This window comes from Spinacia oleracea, chromosome 5 (assembly GCF_020520425.1).
Source record: "Spinacia oleracea cultivar Varoflay chromosome 5, BTI_SOV_V1, whole genome shotgun sequence".
NCBI lineage: Eukaryota > Viridiplantae > Streptophyta > Magnoliopsida > Caryophyllales > Amaranthaceae > Spinacia > Spinacia oleracea.
In genome coordinates, this window is record NC_079491.1 from 123491400 (window position 1) to 123509934 (window position 18535).

The following is an 18535-nucleotide window of genomic DNA, read 5'->3' on the forward strand; positions in this document are numbered from 1 at the left end:
CCCTCCCTAGCTGCGCCCGAACCGAACAAGAACAAGTCTTTAGGACTCCAAGTGTCGTCCCTCCGTAGATAGTCCACAACACGTCCGGATCCGCCTTAAGCTTGATCAACTAGAATCGCCCTTAAGGTACTTGGAATTTTCGGCTAGTTGTAGGCAATTGTGTGACTGAATTTTGCTCTCAAAATCACTTTGAATACTTGAATGCTCGATGTAAATTATGAGCCCTTAACTCATATTTATAGACCATGGAATAAGTAATCGAATCCTACTAGGATACGAATTAATTAAATTAGAATCCTAGTAGATTTCTTATTTAATTATATTAGGAATTTAATCATTAAACAAATCCTATACACTTTAGGTTTCGTATGTGAACACAAACTCTACACGAGCATGACCCGCAAGCGTGCAGGCCATAACCGCGCACAGCCCACACGGCCGCTCGGCCCACGCGAGCTACAAGCCCACGCGAGCTGCAGCAATGCTCGCAGCCCACTGCCCGCAGCTGCGCGCGCTGTCACGGCCTGCTGGGCCTGGCCTTGCGCTGGGCCTAGCGTGGCCTTGGCTGCTCGTGTGGCGCGCATGGCTTGCTGGGAGATGGCCCGGCTTCGTGCTGGGCCTTCGTCTGGCAGGCCTCATCCGATGTTAATTCGTACGATACGCTTTCGATTAAATTCCCGATTCCGGAATTTATTTCCGATACGAACAATATTTAATATTTTCGATTCCGGAATTAATTTCCGTTTTGAACAAATATTTAATATTTCCGTTTCCGGAATTATTTTCCGATTCCGATAATATTTCCGATTCTGACAATATTTCCGTTTCCGACAATATTTCCGATTCCGGCAATATTTCCATTTCCGATAATATTTTCCGATACGTACCATGTTTCCGTTTCCGGCAACATCTACGACTTGGATAATATTTATATTTCCGATACGATCCATATTTCCGTTTCCGGCAATATCATCGTTTCCGGAGTATTCATTTCTTGCCTGTGACGATCTCAGCTCCCACTGAAACCAAGATCCGTCGATTCCGAATATCCATAGATGGAGTATTTAATGCCATTAAATACTTGATCCGTTTACGTACTATTTGTGTGACCCTACGGGTTCAGTCAAGAGTAAGCTGTGGATTAATATAATTAATTCCACTTGAACTGAAGCGGCCTCTAGTCAGGCATTCAGCTCACTTGATCTCACTGAATTATTAACTTGTTAATTAATACTGAACCGCATTTATTAGACTTATTATATGCATACTTGGACCAAGGGCACTATTTCCTTCAATCTCAACTTATATGAACTTATTGGAACTGAAACTTAATTTTTTAAGGTGAACAGAACGCACTAGCAAACATCATAAATACAATTTTATTTAGTTATTTCTTTTAGTACAATCTAATGTTAAAAAGGTAATACATTTTCATTTTTATATAATAGATGACATTATGTACTATAAGGTCAAGTTCATCCCACCTATTAGACACATACATTGCTGGCACTCCCTTTTCCATAAAAAAAATTCATTGTCTTTCTCGGAGGGCATTCGCGCGCGATAGTGCGCAGCTCGACACCTAGTTTAGTAAAGGCTGAGTTATTTTGATATTGCAATTGTTAGACTAGTACTTCTAGTCTTCTACACTTCTACTAGTATCATCTTCAATTCGATAGGTATACGATCCAAGAGTTTTTACTGCTTATCCAAAATATAAAACTTATCTATTAGACCTTCATTTACCTAGTGAACGAAGCCTTAACTTGCCACCAAGTATATATCTTTGTCAATCATGTTCTCTTCCTGTTGATGCGATCCAAGCCTTTTCCTGATCCTTCCTCCTCCGGGGACAAAATTTGTCCTTCTTCTAGGGTGTTGACTTTCAAAACTTCTGCTTCCAAAGCTTTCTCGTCAACTGTAATTTAGGAGACTTGCATTTCTGAAGTGGGAGTTACTACTAGTCGTGCCCTTTCTTTGACTACCCTAACAAGGCTTTCCTGCCTAGGATCTTGGCTGGCATAGTTGGCTCTACCCATGGGGTGTCGAGCAGAATTAGTTTCTTGCCAGAAATGAGCATGCAACGATTATAAGGTGATCGATTCCTACTCATGCTTTGACCTCTGCCTTCTCTTCCTCGGGTTATGGAGGGAGTTCCATTGGATTGTATATCTACTCCTTTTCAAGTAGGCAGTCTTGTGGTAGGATGGTAACCACTCCGCGTCGTTAGGGATGATCTGCATTCTTACCATCTCATAGCTAGTGAAACTTGTCAGCCCATTAAGGGCGTAAGCTGTGGTTTAACCTCTTTTGTTCTTCTACTGCGGATGCTTGTAGAGATAGGATTCCAGTGCTTCTTTATAAGTCTTGGCGCTCTCCTTTAATTCAACTCTTTGCCTCTATCTATCTTCTTTTGGCGTTGAGCCAGGAACTCCTCAATCTTCAAGGACATACTCTCTTCAGGGGAGAGTCTGATGTTGTTCCTTTCCAACTGTTTGGATACAAACCCCTTAAACGCATGACATTAGTGGGTAGTGTGAGTCAAATTCATGTGCCATCTGCACATATCTTCGAATCATTCATCACCTGTAAATTTAGCCATGATGAGGATTCTGTCGTCCACCAACGTATCGAACATTAGACGTTGTAATGTCATTGATTTCCTGTGTACACATGGGAAATTCTAGGTCAGCCGTAGCACACACATTATTATCGTCAAAATCATGTACAAAAGCATAATGTTCTTGTTCAATCTCGACTGCGGTGGCTAGGTTTCCTTCACTATCAAGAAACATAACTTCTTCCTTATCAATGGCATCCTGCATATGATTTCTAAAATGTAGACATTCAGAAGTGTAGTGTGCAAATGAATTGTGCCATTTACATAAGACTTTCCCTTTTTTTTTTTTCAGGGTTATTTGTTTGTTGTTGACTTTTATCTTCACTATTTCATCCACTTTCTTAAGATTGAAAGTAAAAGTTTATTTTTGGCCAGATTGTAGATCCCTAGTGGCCATTGACTCTTTTCTTTCCATCAAAATACATTTAAAGGGTGGACCCGCAATTAATTGCCCTACGTCAACCTCGGCTGTCATGTTAAAATCATAATCGTCAATGTCATTGTAATAGGCTTTGTGTCTGAGGTTAGATTCCTCCTGCAAAGTTGTCTTAAAGCGGGTGACTGCTTGGGCCATGCCTGAGAAATCTCCGAAGAGTGAACCATTCATCTTTTATGGAACAGAATAAATAACCCATTATGAACCATATGTACGAATTCTGCCTATGGGATGCTAACATGACATCTAGTTTTGGCTTTTTTAAACCTGATTAGATAGTTTCGTACTGACCCTCCGATTTTCTGTTGAATTTTAGCCAAATCATTTATGGTGACTCTGGTTACTATTCTAACGAAGTGACTCTTAAACTTACTAGCCATGGCATCCCAACTATGTATTGTGTCATTATGTTAATGAAGTCGGACCATTGAAAAGCAATTCCCATTAAGAATAGACGAGCATTTTCAATTTTTGGTAGTCATTGTCAAAATCTTTGCACTGACACTCATATCTAATAATATGTTCATTGGCAGAGACATCATTATCTTCAGAAAAGAAAATAGAGTCCGACATTCTAATAATTCTAGGCAGAGGGTAAGCATCAATTAGCCATCGGTACATTGGTTTTCCCATGACTGCTTCTGTCGTAGTACCTAGACGGTCGCTTACTAGCCTTTGTACCAGACTCTCCAAGTGTCTCATTAGTGGCTCATGCTAGCCTTGAGGATAGTTAACTTGGGGAGTTCCCCACCTATCATTGTTAGGTGCAGAAGGAAAGGTTTGTGGTCTTTATTGATTTCCTTATAGGAGATAGTTGCCGAAATTCATGCCATGATTATGAGGTACTCTCACAGAAAACTCAGGTTAATAATTAATGAAATTTAATTTAATAGTCCCTTTAATTTAATTTAAGAAATTGAGAATATTACCCCAACATTTAAGTTTCCATTGTTAAGGTTTGATATTTCCATTGTTGAGTTTTGATATCACGTTCAATAATCACAATTTCAAACCTTGTACAGAAGTGGAGAGCGTCATGTGCACGTGAATTTGCTTAGTCACAGTGAGTTGGTTTTATTAAGACAAAATAAACAGTTGAAATGGTGATTTGTCGGGGTAACTCGCCAAATTGTCGTGAGCCCCATAGAAAATAAATAGGGAGTAACATTAGGTAGTGTTTGGAACATGAAATTCATTTCAAATTACGGAATTGAAATTATGGAATTCAATTCATAATTTTGTGTTTGGGAAACATATGAATTTTAATTTTGGAATTTCAAATTTTAATACATTGTTTTGGAATCAAAGACATTCAATTGACTTCTAGAATTAAAGTTCTGTAGCTATAAAGGTTTAATACACTGATTATTTCATCCAAATTATAAATTAATTATCCTAACATCTTAACTCTTTTTTTCATATAGATATACAATATACGGAGTAATAAACTAACTCCTTGATTACCAAGCAACGAAATATTTCCAGCACAATGTATATATGTCAGCTTATTTTTATTTTTTTTCCACTCTCAATAATTTAATAACTCTGATCATTGAATAATCAGTACAATTGTATGAAGTAAAATTTAATAAATGTATTAATGAAAAACAATTAAATAGAACAATTAACAGTAATAATCTCTTTCTCAATCAAAACGTGTCGTCTTTGGGAATCCCATCGAAATTCTGAAACTCCGTCAAGTTTAGCGGCGATTATCTCCCTCCGGATATTTAGGTATCTTCTATAAACATTCTTCGGCGGCGGCGACAAAAATGTTGTGATGAGGCGACGATGACAAAGAAGTTGTGAGGCGGTGAAGAGGTTGCGAGGGAAGGAGGTAGTCGAGTAGACAATCAAGAGGAGAGAGGATTGATGGAGGTTGAGAGGAGAGCAAATCAAGATTTGAGGTTGGAAGAAGGTCCTTCAATGACAGTGCATAGAGAGTCAGGGAACAGAGGAGAGAGGAAGGGGAGAAACGACCTAGAGAGACAACAGTTTGGATTTCAAATGACGACCTTTTAGTGTGGGTTTCAAATGCAAACTATTGGACTTAATTTTCATTGTGTTAAATTTGGGCCAAATTCAAATTCAAATCCTTGTAATTACCAAACAAGGTATTTGGTCCAATTCTATCATTTCAAATGAAATGATGATATCCAAACAGACCATTAGGACATTTGACAATAAACGCAAATTCCAACGGACTGCGGTAGCAAATAGTTTCCCTACCGGAACCCGTTTTCAGCACAAATCGTTCATTCTGTTTATGCCAAAATCTATATTGATGTAGATTATGTATGTGGTAGTAACCTTCAAAAAAAAAAAAATATTGTATGTGGTAGTATGGACCCTTGATCAAACAATAAACACATGCACAAAAGAACACCTCAACCGTTGGTTTTTGCAATAACCATTTGATATTTCTGCTCATTCCAAAACTTCAATCTGTTATCGCACAATTATTCACCTGAAAACATCTATTGGGGAAAATTTAAAAGAGAACCTTACAATAAAAGGGTCTCCTAGTGTTCATCAGAATTCATACATAGCAATCTAACTCGGCACTGATGATAGCTAGAATGGAGTTGCAGCAACTGCTGTGAAAGATCTTCCCAGACTGAATCATTCACATTAGTTATAGGATCTTTTGCCCACTGTTGGAGTTTGATGACATAACAGTCAGAATATCCGTCACAGAACCCATGGCACTAAGTGCTACTTTCAAAACATCCTGTGAACATCCCGGTTTCACAATGGCTCGTACCTGGAAGTAAGATTTCAAGTTGAGGAAACAATAAGCAAGGCATTTTCAAGCATCTATTACTGCAGGCAAAAATATAGTTCTAAAGTGAAAGAAACAGTCAAAAAAACAGTTCATATATTCCAATTGCTTTGACATAGTATCTAGGTTGTACAGAAAGATAGGAAATTAAGGATCGTGTACCTTGTCCAAATATTCTTGCAACTGCTTGATACGGCCCATATAATCCTGATCTTCCACACACAAGCTAACAGCCTTCGCATCAGCACCAGGGCCATCAAATTGAAGAGGGCCTGGATTTCTGTAGATATCTTCCATCAAAAACCTAGTAGCATTCTGTCTCAAAAGCCTACAGAGGAGACAACAAAATGAATGAGGATCGTAACAAAATCGACACATATGGAATTACCTATTATGATTCGGATTCATTTATTTTCAATGATATACTACCATTTAAAAAAAAATAGATGAATCCCATAAAAACATTTCATAGAATCCAAATGTCAGATAGCAAGATGATGAAGTAGTTAAGAATAAGAAATACTCTGCAAGAGTTAGCATCTTAGCAATCCATTTTGTTGGTACAATCCAATGGAATCCGATTTAATTGTTTACTTTTTTAAATTATTCTATTATACTGTGAGGAAAAACTGTAGGAAACTGTCCAGCATCCATGTGTTCACATACACTGTAGTAGTACGACATATCTTAGCTATAAAAGCATTTACATCGACCAAAATTACCAATAGTAATCACACATGGGACACTTACTCATATCCTTTGCCTTTCATGTCAACCGTTGCAGGATGAATAGCAGGTTTCCCAATAGACAAAGTACCAGGACCTCGAGAATAGCGTTTAACAGTCATCATTGCCTGGATTTATCATAAAGCAATTAACAGGTTTTTTAATTACATAGTTCCAAAATTAAATTATTAGCTGGAGAAAGCTCAATAACAAATCGCTGAATGGGCAGTAATGAAGCCTTACTGTCAATGGCGCGGCCCCACATTTCCACTTATTCAGAGGATTTTTCAAGTTGGTAAGAGTTGCCATGTAGCCATTCAGGCCAGCTGCAAGGACATGGTAGCATATATGTCCAAGAACCTGCACACAGATACATTGAATGATAAACAAGAATCATCTTTCACATACCACAACAAAACTGAACCTATTTAAAAGTCGGGCACATACATATGCATAGTCACAGTCGAATTTTGATGGTAACGATCCACGAGCTTGGTAGCCAAAAAAGTGACAGATGGCATTAAATTTCTTTCCCTTGTATGTGCCTTCTTTCTGCCAAAAAGAGAGTAGGGCATTAAATACACTTGCAGTAATAGGCATGCCAAAGCAATCATAGACCACAAGTAACCATATAACAATTCAAGTAATTCAGCATCCAAGTAATTCAACTAAGCATATTATAGTTGAAGATGCGACTAAACTAAAATGAAGGCCTAAAAATTGTGACAAAAAAAAAGTGCACGTGTTAAAAGCCTTCCTACAAAACAGAACTAGAAAATAACATAATAGCTCAATCCATGCTAGTTTCTCCATTAATTTGTCTGTTTAAAAGAGAAGTGCATAGAATTTAACTCGCATGCATATTGGGACCTTGAAGGGCTTGAACAACTTTGAAGTATGTCGTTTCATTCTTTACTCATGTAGGCCATAAAAATTAAGCAAGCCACAAAATATTAAGTTAGCCAATTGTTGACATTTGAATTTAGGTGCCTACATTACCTATTCACTGCAGAAATTTAACTTTAAAGAAACAATGAGTTAGTCCGTGACAATAATTTCTAAACATTTTAGGAGCTTCAAGTAACTTTAAAAACCTAAAGATAAGGTATAAGAAAGTAAGAAACCATCCAGTAATGTTTTAGATTTCATACCAAACGCTTATTCATTTCTGTCTCCACAAGATGTGCTAGGAGTTTTTCTGTCTCAATCTGCAGAAAATAGTTCAAATATATCATTTTAGGGTGAAACAGTTAGAAATGGTGTCCACTTTAAAAGATAAAAAGCACCAAGCCAGCACCTGCGACAACTGAGCGGAATCATCTGATTCAGGATGAAGAAGCAGCTGCAACATAATTTATCTAGTATAAGTAATAGAACGTGACTCCATACTATAGTCAAAAATTTTCTAACGAAAAAATGTAGATATTAGGAGTAAACCTGTTTCTTAATAAAAGGTGGCAAAAACTCAAGTAAGGCAGATGCCCAGGGAGAAAGCTGAGAAGAAATATTGTCAATAGATACACCTTGTCGATGGAGACCATGAATTTCCTGCATAGCCATCATGAAAAACATGCATAAAAAAACACAGACCAAGAAGCTTGGATATTGATAAAGGCATCTTAACAAATAAGGTTAAAGAGAAAAGATCTCCAAACTAAGCAAAGAAAGGCATTTGTAGAATATTAGATGTCAACAAAGCATCTTATAATTGCATACCTGCAAGAGGGCATAAATTTCAGGAATGCTTTCAATAAGCCCTTCTGGAAGTAGGATAACCCCGTGGTTCTTGTCTGGAATACAAAAACAACAAAAAAGAATTAGAAAGCGGAAGTTATATCCACGCAAGTAAGAGAAAGAAAGAAAGCATTGAACCTTTTTCTGCCCTGGCTTGAACTGCATCACAGATTTGTTTTGTTAAATCAAATAAAGTTAGTTTTGATGCAGCCACCTCCTCCCCAAGAATAACCTAAGTAAAGCACAAATAGACATCGTCAAAGGATGATCTTTTATATCCAACAGGTACTAACAAGATCGTATAGCAATGCAGAAAAGGTAGCTGACCATATTGGGATGTGACTGGAGAGTGCATTCCAAAGCAACATGCGACGCCTTTCTGCCCATGAGCCGGATAAAATAATAATACTGGAAAAGAACTAACATTGATGAGTCTTCCAGACAGTAGTAAAGATCCAATAGAGGAAACAATATGATTTTAGGAGCAGAAACAGCACAAAGGCTTTTGAAATATGTGTGTTACTGCATAAGCATGAGCAAGTGTCCTGTGTCAAGAACAGAATGAAAAGACAATTCTAATCAAGAAACTCTTTGCTCAAAGCCAAGACAATTCTTACCAAGAAAGTCTTTGCTCAAAGCCTACTGAGTAAAGTAAACATTCAAGGTTACATTATGTCTGAGCATGCATGCATCCATTTACGAAAACTGAATCGGAAAAGGGAACTACATTTGAAGTTTCACTAACTCAAAAACAATGAAAAGCTTCGGAAGTAGGCAATGTGATTATGTGCCACCAGCGCCAAAGTAGATCATCTTGTAATATTTCCCAATGACTTGTGAATTTCAAAATTCTCATTTTTCTAAATAACTTAGTGATACTCCAAGATTAACATGTATAAGAAATTACCTTCTCAGCAGACAACGCATCTGTGCAAACATTGCTAATGAGCTGAGAGTTGACCTACATCAGAAGTAAGAACAATTAGCTTTATAAAATAGGTGCCAAAAGTGTACCCTTCCGGTTCTCAACAAACCAAGATGTTCTAAAGCTTGCACAAAAATGTGTATGTGCATGCGCGTGTGTGTAAAAAGAAATCCACAAAGCAACCCATGGGAAGGAAGAAAGCTTCAGGGACACAAAGTAAATGAAAAAAAGAAAGATGGGGGAGAAGGGAAGGGGGGGGGGGGGGGAGGGATATAGTATCCATGCACTAGAGCATCCCAAATCCCAATGTTGTGGGTCACAGTTTCGCCCAAACGTAAAGTATCCATCATCAAACAAATTAATTACCTTACCCACCCCCTCCTTTCAATCTGATTATACACAGGCCTAGTTCGTCTACATTTATGTCAGTCTCGAAACTCTCCCCAAGTACTTAAAACTAATGTTTAATCAATGAACTAGTTTTGGGCCCCGGGAAATTTTCCCGTCGGCTTACTGCACTAATATCATTTTTATTTTATTTTTGGAAATTGTATAATCAAGTCCTTTGTTATTACATTTATGATAACATGTAACATGTCATAGCTTAGTGGTAAAGACGTTACTGTTAAAACTAGAGGTCGGGGGTTCAATTCTTGTACAAACCATGTTTCTAAAGTTTTGAAAATATGAAGATTACATCAAATGAAAAACTCACAAGCAGAGCGACATGTGGCACATAAACTTGCTTAGGAACGCTTACTGGAACTGTCATAACTCATGAAAATCAAGATTGTGGATCAATACCTTGCATATGGTGTCAAATCCAACATCAGTTTCAACAAACTGGTTTTTCAGATCTCCATTCAAGGTAACTGGAACTCCAACTACCTGCAAAAAATAAACTTGCTCACTAATTGAAGACGAGGAGGAGGAGGAGGGGTACCGAACATGGAGTGGAAAATTGTGGAAAGTATCATTGTAACTTCTAATTTTGAAGCTTGCTAATGTAACAACTCTAACAAGAATGGTCCATACAATTACTATATAATACAATCAGAGGCGGATCTACAGTGTAAGTAGGGTAGACAAATGTCTACCCTGCTTTTTTTTTAAAAAAAAAGCTTCAAAAACCGAAAAATCAATCTGGTAGTCAATACAACAAGTAATTATTATTCCCAAAGATAGTCATAAATGTCATGAGTCTCAGTGGTTTCAATAGATGAAACTTTGATTTTTGTAATCCCATGAACACGGGTTCGATTCCTCCCACTAGCGTTTTTGCCAAACTTTTTCTTTACTTGTCTTTACACAATTAAAATCTATACAACAGGGTTCTAAATGTGTAGGATTTTGCATTAAAATTCTAAATAATGAACTATGCATGTTATCTTTAATCAAGTTTTTGCTATTCATAAATATATATTTTATTTAATTTATAAAAATTTGTTACTTATTACAATTCTGCACACCCTATTTTTAAATCCTGGATACGCCACTGAATACAATGATAAATTTAAAGCTGGCAAAAAAATAACACCAAGGAGGAACACCAAAAAAGTCTAGGAACCTTTGTTGGGCATTTTGCCTCTGCAAAAGTTTCAGCAAGCTGAGCAGCATCAGTATTTGATGTTACACCTTTAAAAGAAAAGAAAACACAAAATAAGAGACCAATCAGTACTGAAAGCTGAATTTAGTCTTTTGATCCAAACTTTCTATAAGAAGTACCTCCAATGATTACAAGGCCATCCAGCTTCAAAGCCTTGCACGACTCTAGTGCAGCATTAACTTGCTCAGTTGTTCTTATTTGATCTTTAGTCCTTCCCAGCAAATCATAACCACCTTGAAAAATAAAATAATAGTACATGAGAAGAGAAGTAGAAGAATCCACTTAAGAAGGTTTCTTATGGTCAAAATGAGAATCCTTACCTTGGTTTTTATAGGTAGACAGAATATCATCTGTTATCTCAAGAGTCTTTTGTGCAAACAAACCTTCTGTACCACCTGCAAGCGGAAAAAGCACAGTGGTTTAGTAAACACCATCTCTAACAAGGCCACCAAGGCACCAACAAGATCCCAATCCAATGCAGTCATGACTGACTCATGACCAAACAACTAAAAGGAATATATACTCATGATATATGTTCATCTATACACACAGTGACACAGCCATGGCCCACAAATAAAATATTCAAACTTTCTTCCCCACGAAGCACCAAAGAATCGCATTCTACATCTAGCTCTCCGCTTCCACATAAAAGGGAACCGCAGAGAAATTACAGTAAACAGACTAACAGCCATCTAGCGAAACGTAAGCGGTAAAACTAATGGGATAAACATTCTCCACACAAGTAACAACAGTATATATAGTTGACAAAGAACCAATCCTGTGGATGTAACCAGCAACTGCACTGACAAAAGACAGTGAACCACACCGAATAAAGCAGCTAACTTGAACCGCACTGAATAAAGCAACTAACTTTTACAATTCCATCATCTCACTTGAACAAAACAGGGGCCAAATTGCTAAAAGACAAAAGGGTCAACATCAGCCATCCACATCCTGTGGACCTAGAAGAGCTTGATTTTAACAGAATTACAGAAATGACAAACATCCAAAAGGAAATATAGACTGAATTGACCATCTATAAAGTGTTGTTTAAGTACCAATACAAACAAATCCTTAAAAAAGGAAAACCCTTTTTGCAAAAAGTAGGAGATAACATTATCCCAAAATAGGTAAGAAAATTGCTTTCAAGGGAATCTCAAAGTTCATAATGAGTTAAAGAGAATCTCTTTAACTATCCAAAATTGGGATTTCCTCAACTTTTTAACAGCTTGTTTATTATGTGAGAAAGAGATGAATGCATGGAGTAATGAAGTGAAGACACATATTTAGTACAAGGAAATGGAAAGGATAAGCAATGATTCTCCAGGAGCAGTGCCAAGGCCCTTAAATCTCCCACATTTAATCATCACATAGCGAGAAAATAATTATCACATAAGACGATTAGTTGATAGAAGTTCCAGTTTTTGTTATCATTTTCACTCAATACGTGCTTATAATACATGTCCTAGCATGGGAGAGCAAATAGCTAATTTATTTTCCAACCCGCAAATCTCATCCCACTATCAATACAACTCTAAAAAGGAGTACCCACATCTGAAACAAGCTATAAATGATCTTTTTTCCAGAGAGCATACCCTTGAGCTGCCATCACTTGCTCTATATGCTAGACTACTAGCTTTGTGGAACTTTTTCTAAAATAATATAGCTGTAAACAGACAAACACTGTAAGGGGAGAATCATCCAAGAATTTCATGAAACAGAGAATAAACATTAATGCAGAGACGGGAGAAGAAAAGGAAAACAAAAGATCATCAAGTAAATTATGGATTCTTAGACATAGTTATATCTCTTCGTGGTTTCTCTGTGATTGTTGCGCAATTCATTTAACTCTCCAAACTAACCCAAGAACAAAGATCCAAATACGTGGTACTGAGGGTAGAATCGGTGTGAACTTCTGTACAAATAATTTTTTTCAGAAATTAACTGGCTGTGGATGGTACAGATCTGTAAGGTGGAGGGAAAGGAAACCGCAGTTTTCCTAACTACATGGTTGAGAGCCAGGAGCTTTACCATTGAACTCCCTCCTGAATCTCTTCTTTACTACTATGTACAACATCATTTCGAAAATCAAAACAACTGATAGAACGCCGTGCTCCATTCAACAAGGGGCGGAAATTTATGCTTAAATAACTCAGAACAATCGTTCTTTTTACCTAGAAATCCAATCAAAACATTGTTGGAGTTGTGTGTCTTGAGAGCATTATAAAGACCCCATATTACATTGTGTCCTCCTGGAGATTGTCGCCCGCTGAAGACAATTCCCACCCTGCTCAACACATGGTTCAAAATTAACATTAATAACAATAACCTCAATCTTTATCAGCATAACGGCTAGTCTTGCATAATAAATAATAGTATTTGTGCATTAAAATTTAATTGTTACTATTATATAAATTTTCCATACACATGATACTATAGTTACACCAAGTATCTCTTAGTTCTACAAAATTGACTCATCAACAATGATTGAGTTACTCAAGTGCTAATGTAGGATCGTCAAAAAGGGTATTGTTGGAACTTGTATATTTGTGCCTCTGGCAACTTTATGATCTACAAGACTACAACAATGGTATATAAGCAAGATATACCAATTCGTCACGGATGGCCTCCCACACCATCGCATGCAGTAGCATGCAAGGCAACAAGCATCGCAAGGCATCACGGTGCACCGCCAAGGGTGGCGGCAAGGTCGTTGGGCACCACCGGACAACATGGTGTTCTATCGGAAGTTGGGTCGTGTGGGTCATTGAGGCATCGGGGTGCATCATGGGGCATGGACATAGGCACTAGCACTGGGCGCTTGGCAGCACCGTGGGTTGTAGGAGTGTGCGGTTGTAGGAGTGTGCCTGGGCGCTGGCCGCAAGTGCAGCACCCACCCACTGTAGAGGTTTATTTTGAATAAGCCATAACGCTAGTGAACGCCCACATGACAGGAACGTAATAATGGGTTGTTTGGGGGACCAAACGATATCCAAATGGGCTGAAACTTGGGGGTCCCACGTATTATGGCCCAATAAAGATGATGGTCGGGCTAGATTTTGGTTTTGAGGCCCGGAAGGCCCGGTTTTTCAGCAAGACAGTCTGGTTGTGCACCGAAGGTTCTAGAGTGCTGCAAATGGGTCCGAAGGTTCTAGAGTGCTGCAAATGGGTCTTGAGCATTCTAACTTGGTTGTTTCTTGAAGGTTCTAGCTTAGGGGAGTCTAGAACATTGTTGTACAGGTTAGTGTAGAGGTTTCTAGATACCTCCTTGTGTGTGTATAGGATGTTCCTTTGAAGGTGGGAACAATATAGAAGCTTGTAGGCAAGAATCTTGTATGTAAGAGTAGTGTAGAATATTTTAGAGTAGAAGGCTCTAGGGACTTGGGCACCCCATCCCCTTGTACAGCCAACCAACAAATTGTAATCATTCTCAAGCAATACAAAAACCTTTCCAAACGCTCTTGCTTACTAGTTTCCTTACTTAGCCAATTTCATAGCACACTTAGCCTAGCAAAAATACCGGGTAGTCTTGACTAGTGATCCGACATGACTGTAACGCTAGTGGGCAGCGTGCATAGGTTTGGAAATAATCAGCGCGTCACAAGTTGCTAACATCAAAATTAAGTTACCGAATTTAAAGAGAATGGCTTCAGGAGACAAAGCACAAACCTAAAAAGTGATGGAATAGGAACATTTAGGTAATTAAACACATAGGTTGCGAGCAACTGCTATGGACATTATCGGTTTAGGTAAAGCATTACTACTTGTTTCAAATTTTGAAAACACATAGAAAAAAATCAAATCTCACATCTGATAGTTGGATGCTCAGTAATAATATGCGCATCTAACATAACTGCATAATAGTTCTTTAAAGCATTACTACTTGTTTCAAATTTTGAAAACACATAGAAAAAAAATCAAATCTCAAACCTGATAGTTGGATGCTCAGTAATAATATGTGCATCGGGGACCTTAGCATTTGCCCTGAGAAAATGAGCCAAGGGTTGACCAAATGTATGGGGAAAATACCGACTAATAGAGTGGGTATCTGCATGATCTATAGCTGTGGTCAGATCACCATATTCTACCCTTACTGTAGTTCCCTGAAAATTACAAAGTGAACAAGACGAATTAAATAAAATACAAAGCTTACAAAGAAACCATATTCTACCCTTATTGTAGTCCCTGAATATTACATAGTGAACAAGATGAATGTCTTTGAGAAATAAAATTTTCAGAATGCACTAGTATATTTGACTAGGTTGACTAGAATACTTTGTTGCTTCCATTCATTTGAACTAAAATGAATATACGAGTTAGTATATGAGATAATATGAGGCTTTGCACAACAAAATCATAGATTAATTCCCCTTATCCCAACTCAAATAGCTGAAACTTATCAAATAAATCATTTTCTCAAGTAAACCAAAGTAATAAGCAGTGCATTTCAAGCACATATATGTACATCCTCAATCTGAAAATTCATCTGCTTCCTTCCTCCTCATTCCGACTCTCAATTCACACCATTCTTTACCCCTCATTTTGTTTAACTTGCATAAACATTTTACTTTTGTCTCAAATGACTAAGTTAAATCATTTTCCTAAATAATAATGTTTAAGATTGTAAAAATTTGCTTGATTTGGTTTTGTTTAGGCTTGGTAGGAGATCTTTTTGAGATTAAGAACAAAGAAAAAGCTATAAGTGTAATTTTACTAGGCATAATTTGGTTAGGCTTGGTAGGAGATCTTTTGAGATTAAGAACAAAGAAAAAGCTATAAGAATAGTAATACGCGAGTGTAATTTTACTAGGCATAATTTTTTTACTAGACATAATTATACTCAACTTTGGGGAAAAGTTGGAGTAGGGTTAGCAAGGAATGCCTTTCCTCGCTTCTTATTACGTAAGTTTGTTACGTTTCTTATTACGTAAGTGGTAATAAACAGTGATTACGGTAACGAATCAATATGTGGAGTAGTTTTATCAGGAAAAGTCTTATACTAATTATAATGTCCACCATTAGATGAATTAGTATACTTTCAGAACCGGATCAACAAACAAACCTAGTATCCTGTTCATAATAATATGATTACACTGATCTATTACATTGCCTGCCTGATTAAGTAGCCAAGTCATAAACAATACTACAAAAACTAGTACAGCCGAAAAATCATGATCTAATCACAAATCCACAATACATAACCCGATCTGCAAATGCGCGATCTGTCAAAACTACTACTTGAATTGATTTATTCAACATCACTAGTTCACTTACTGCATAATCAACCAAAAAAAATCCCAAAAAAGAAAAATTAAATGAATTAAGAGATCTACACTATTGCATCACAAATCAGGCTCCACAAAAACAATAAATTTAAAGCAAAAAGCTCCGATAAAAATGAAGAAATCCGAACGATTCAAACCAAAAAAAATAGGGAGAGAGAGAAAAGAGAGACCTGAAGACAAGGCGGAAGTTCAGGCTGGTAAAGAGAACGTTGCTTTTGGAGGTGAGAGAGTTCTCTTGGAATTCCGAAATCTGAATCCATTGTTTTTCGCTGTTTCTGCGTCGTCTCTCTCAGTCCGTCTGTGTATGTTTTTTTCAGTATGGGAGTGTTTTACCTACTTTTTATCGGCGATATAACCCGAGAGACTCCAACAAAGTACTACCAAACCCCTTGCCTACGAAAGTCCAACCCACTATTTACCGTATTGCCACTTTCCACTACTGTTAATTTTTTGGAAAAAAAATTGACATCAACTTTAAATTTAAAAATCACAACTACTCCCTCCGTATTTATTTAACGAATACACTTATATTTTTTCGACCGTATTTATTTAAAAGATAGATATGTTATATTTTTAGTAACTTATAAACTCTATCATCTAATTAAATAATTTATTTAATATATCATATGTCCCACCACCCTATTAAACAAATAATTTCAGAACTACACCACACCCCCACCCCTCTAAAATAAAATGGTCCTCACTTGTTTTACTTATTAAAATATTTATCTCAACCTCATTTGTTTTATTACTTTATTTCATTCAAATCTTTTTCTTAATACACGTGTCCGGCCAAGTGTATCCCTTAAAACACGGAGGGAGTATTGATTATTCCTGGGCGATCCCAGCTTTAGGGGGTCTTAGTTTTAGTTGGATCTTTTGACTTACAACCTGCTAAACAAGTATTTTTCATCTTTTGTTTTATTCAATCCACACGGCATGATTTCAATGTTGCTAGATTTCTAAAATTAAATGAAAAATAAAAATTACCTCATTTCTCCTTCCTCCCTCACTCCCATCTGCAAGTTGCAACATCCCTTCCCCACTCATCTGTCGACCAATTAAGCTAATAACCATGGCTAACAACCCATTAAATTGCTATATATACTACATGAAACAATTAGCTCAATTACTTAATTTGATTTCAACATTAAACATATCATTTTGCTAAATTAACTCCCCTTCAAAATAAATTGAGTTTAATTAAACAAAATCATCAATGACCAATGTCATCATCATCTTGAATTTTGGGGTTTCTGAAATTATCAAGATGCTTCCTTAACGTTGCCTCATCTCTCTCCTCTTTCTAGGCTTTGTTGCAAGTATATTTTTAAGATTATGCCTTATTCTTAATAAGCAATAAGTTCCCTTTGTTCATTCCCCCCTATTGTTTAATTTTTTTGCTTCATTTCAGGTATAAGGTACTTCTTTACTCTTGGTGCGCTTATCTTCTATAACTCTCTAATTACACTGACTCATAGGTAATCAGTGAAAAGTTCCTCCTTTACTCTTGGTCTTTTACGGCGGTTGGGACTGTTGTAGTTTTCATGGTATATGCTGATGCGGGTATTCTTTTCAGGTGCTTGAGAGTGTTTGTACTAGGGTGTTGCGAGGCTGTGCAGTAATTTGTAGGTGCATACCGTCTGTCTTGACTCTTGAGTCTTTAGTATTTTTAATTTTCTCTTTTCTACGTCTCTCTTCTTTTCCTCTGTTTTGTTTTCCACTCTGCAGGGTGAGCCAGCAAGTTTGACGCAGTCAAAATAGCAGAGTAAGGGCATCCTGTATATTTTTACTAGAGGTATGTTTCTTTGAAATTGGATTTGAATAGTGTATTGTTTCATGCTCGGGTTTTAGGCACCAATTAGGGGCATCCTGTCCATTCCACCAACTAAGTAATTTTTATTCAGGTTAACTGAACTAATTAGGTAGCATGGGCACTTGAACTCGAAGATTCTCCACGCAACTCTAGAACGAGAAATGCTCAACTTAAGTCTATCAAGCATTGCAATTGAGTTTATGTAAAGGTGGAAGTACATATTTTGGAACAACTTGTAGCAATATCTTTTGTAAGAAGTTAATGTCGATAGGAAGAAGCCATTACTTGCTTGGCTTTTGCGAACTAAGTGTACAATAATATTTGATTTTTATATATTTTATATTTTATAGTACAATCATAGATGTGTACATTCCAGTCTAACAATTATATTCGATTTTATTTATTTTCTATTTTACATTACGATCGCAGGCATATACAGTACAATCTAACAATTATATTCGAATTTTAATAACATCTAATTACGATATAATCGTATACATATACAGTACAGTCTAACAATGATATATAACTTCCATTTTTTTTAACAATTTTAATTACTTTATATGTTATGTTTACTAACACTACTTATGTATATTAAGTATTAA

The 18535-nt window shown here is 36.9% G+C and overlaps 1 protein-coding gene and 1 long non-coding RNA gene across 3 annotated transcripts; one reads left to right on the top strand and one right to left on the bottom strand.

The window, feature by feature from the left end:
* Positions 1-5437: 5437 nt before the first annotated feature.
* On the bottom strand, positions 5438-16472 carry LOC110794989 (pyrophosphate--fructose 6-phosphate 1-phosphotransferase subunit alpha). Its single transcript, XM_021999964.2, has 19 exons — positions 16285-16472; positions 14760-14932; positions 13004-13116; positions 11150-11224; positions 10949-11062; positions 10791-10858; positions 10028-10111; positions 9206-9259; positions 8626-8706; positions 8437-8530; positions 8281-8354; positions 8002-8112; positions 7862-7906; positions 7716-7772; positions 7012-7116; positions 6808-6924; positions 6589-6692; positions 6001-6166; positions 5438-5820 (listed from the first exon to the last, which is right to left on the bottom strand). The coding sequence occupies exons 1-19, from the start codon at positions 16372-16374 to the stop codon at positions 5692-5694; spliced, it is 1854 nt and encodes a 617-aa protein (XP_021855656.2). The 5' UTR covers positions 16375-16472; the 3' UTR covers positions 5438-5691.
* Positions 16473-17050: 578 nt separating this feature from the next.
* Positions 17051-18291, top strand: LOC110794996 (uncharacterized). Of its 2 annotated transcripts, XR_002535183.2 has the most exons (4): positions 17051-17436; positions 17529-17595; positions 17694-17912; positions 18022-18291. It is a non-coding gene; the product is annotated as an uncharacterized lncRNA (long non-coding RNA). The 2 variants fall into 2 exon arrangements; XR_008921278.1 differs by having other exon boundaries at positions 17063-17595.
* The last annotated feature ends 244 nt before the right edge of the window (positions 18292-18535 follow it).

Excerpts from the sequence above, each read along its gene's own strand:
- LOC110794989 (XM_021999964.2), bottom strand. The coding sequence starts at position 16,374 with ATGGATTCAGATTTCGGAATTCCAAGAGAACTCTCTCACCTCCAAAAG. Across the intron at positions 11,225-13,003 it reads TGTTTTGATTGGATTTCTAG|GTGGTACAGAAGGTTTGTTT; the intron begins GTAAAAAGAACG and ends TTCCGCTTGCAG. Across the intron at positions 10,112-10,790 it reads AGGCAAAATGCCCAACAAAG|GTAGTTGGAGTTCCAGTTAC; the intron begins GTTCCTAGACTT and ends TATTTTTTGCAG.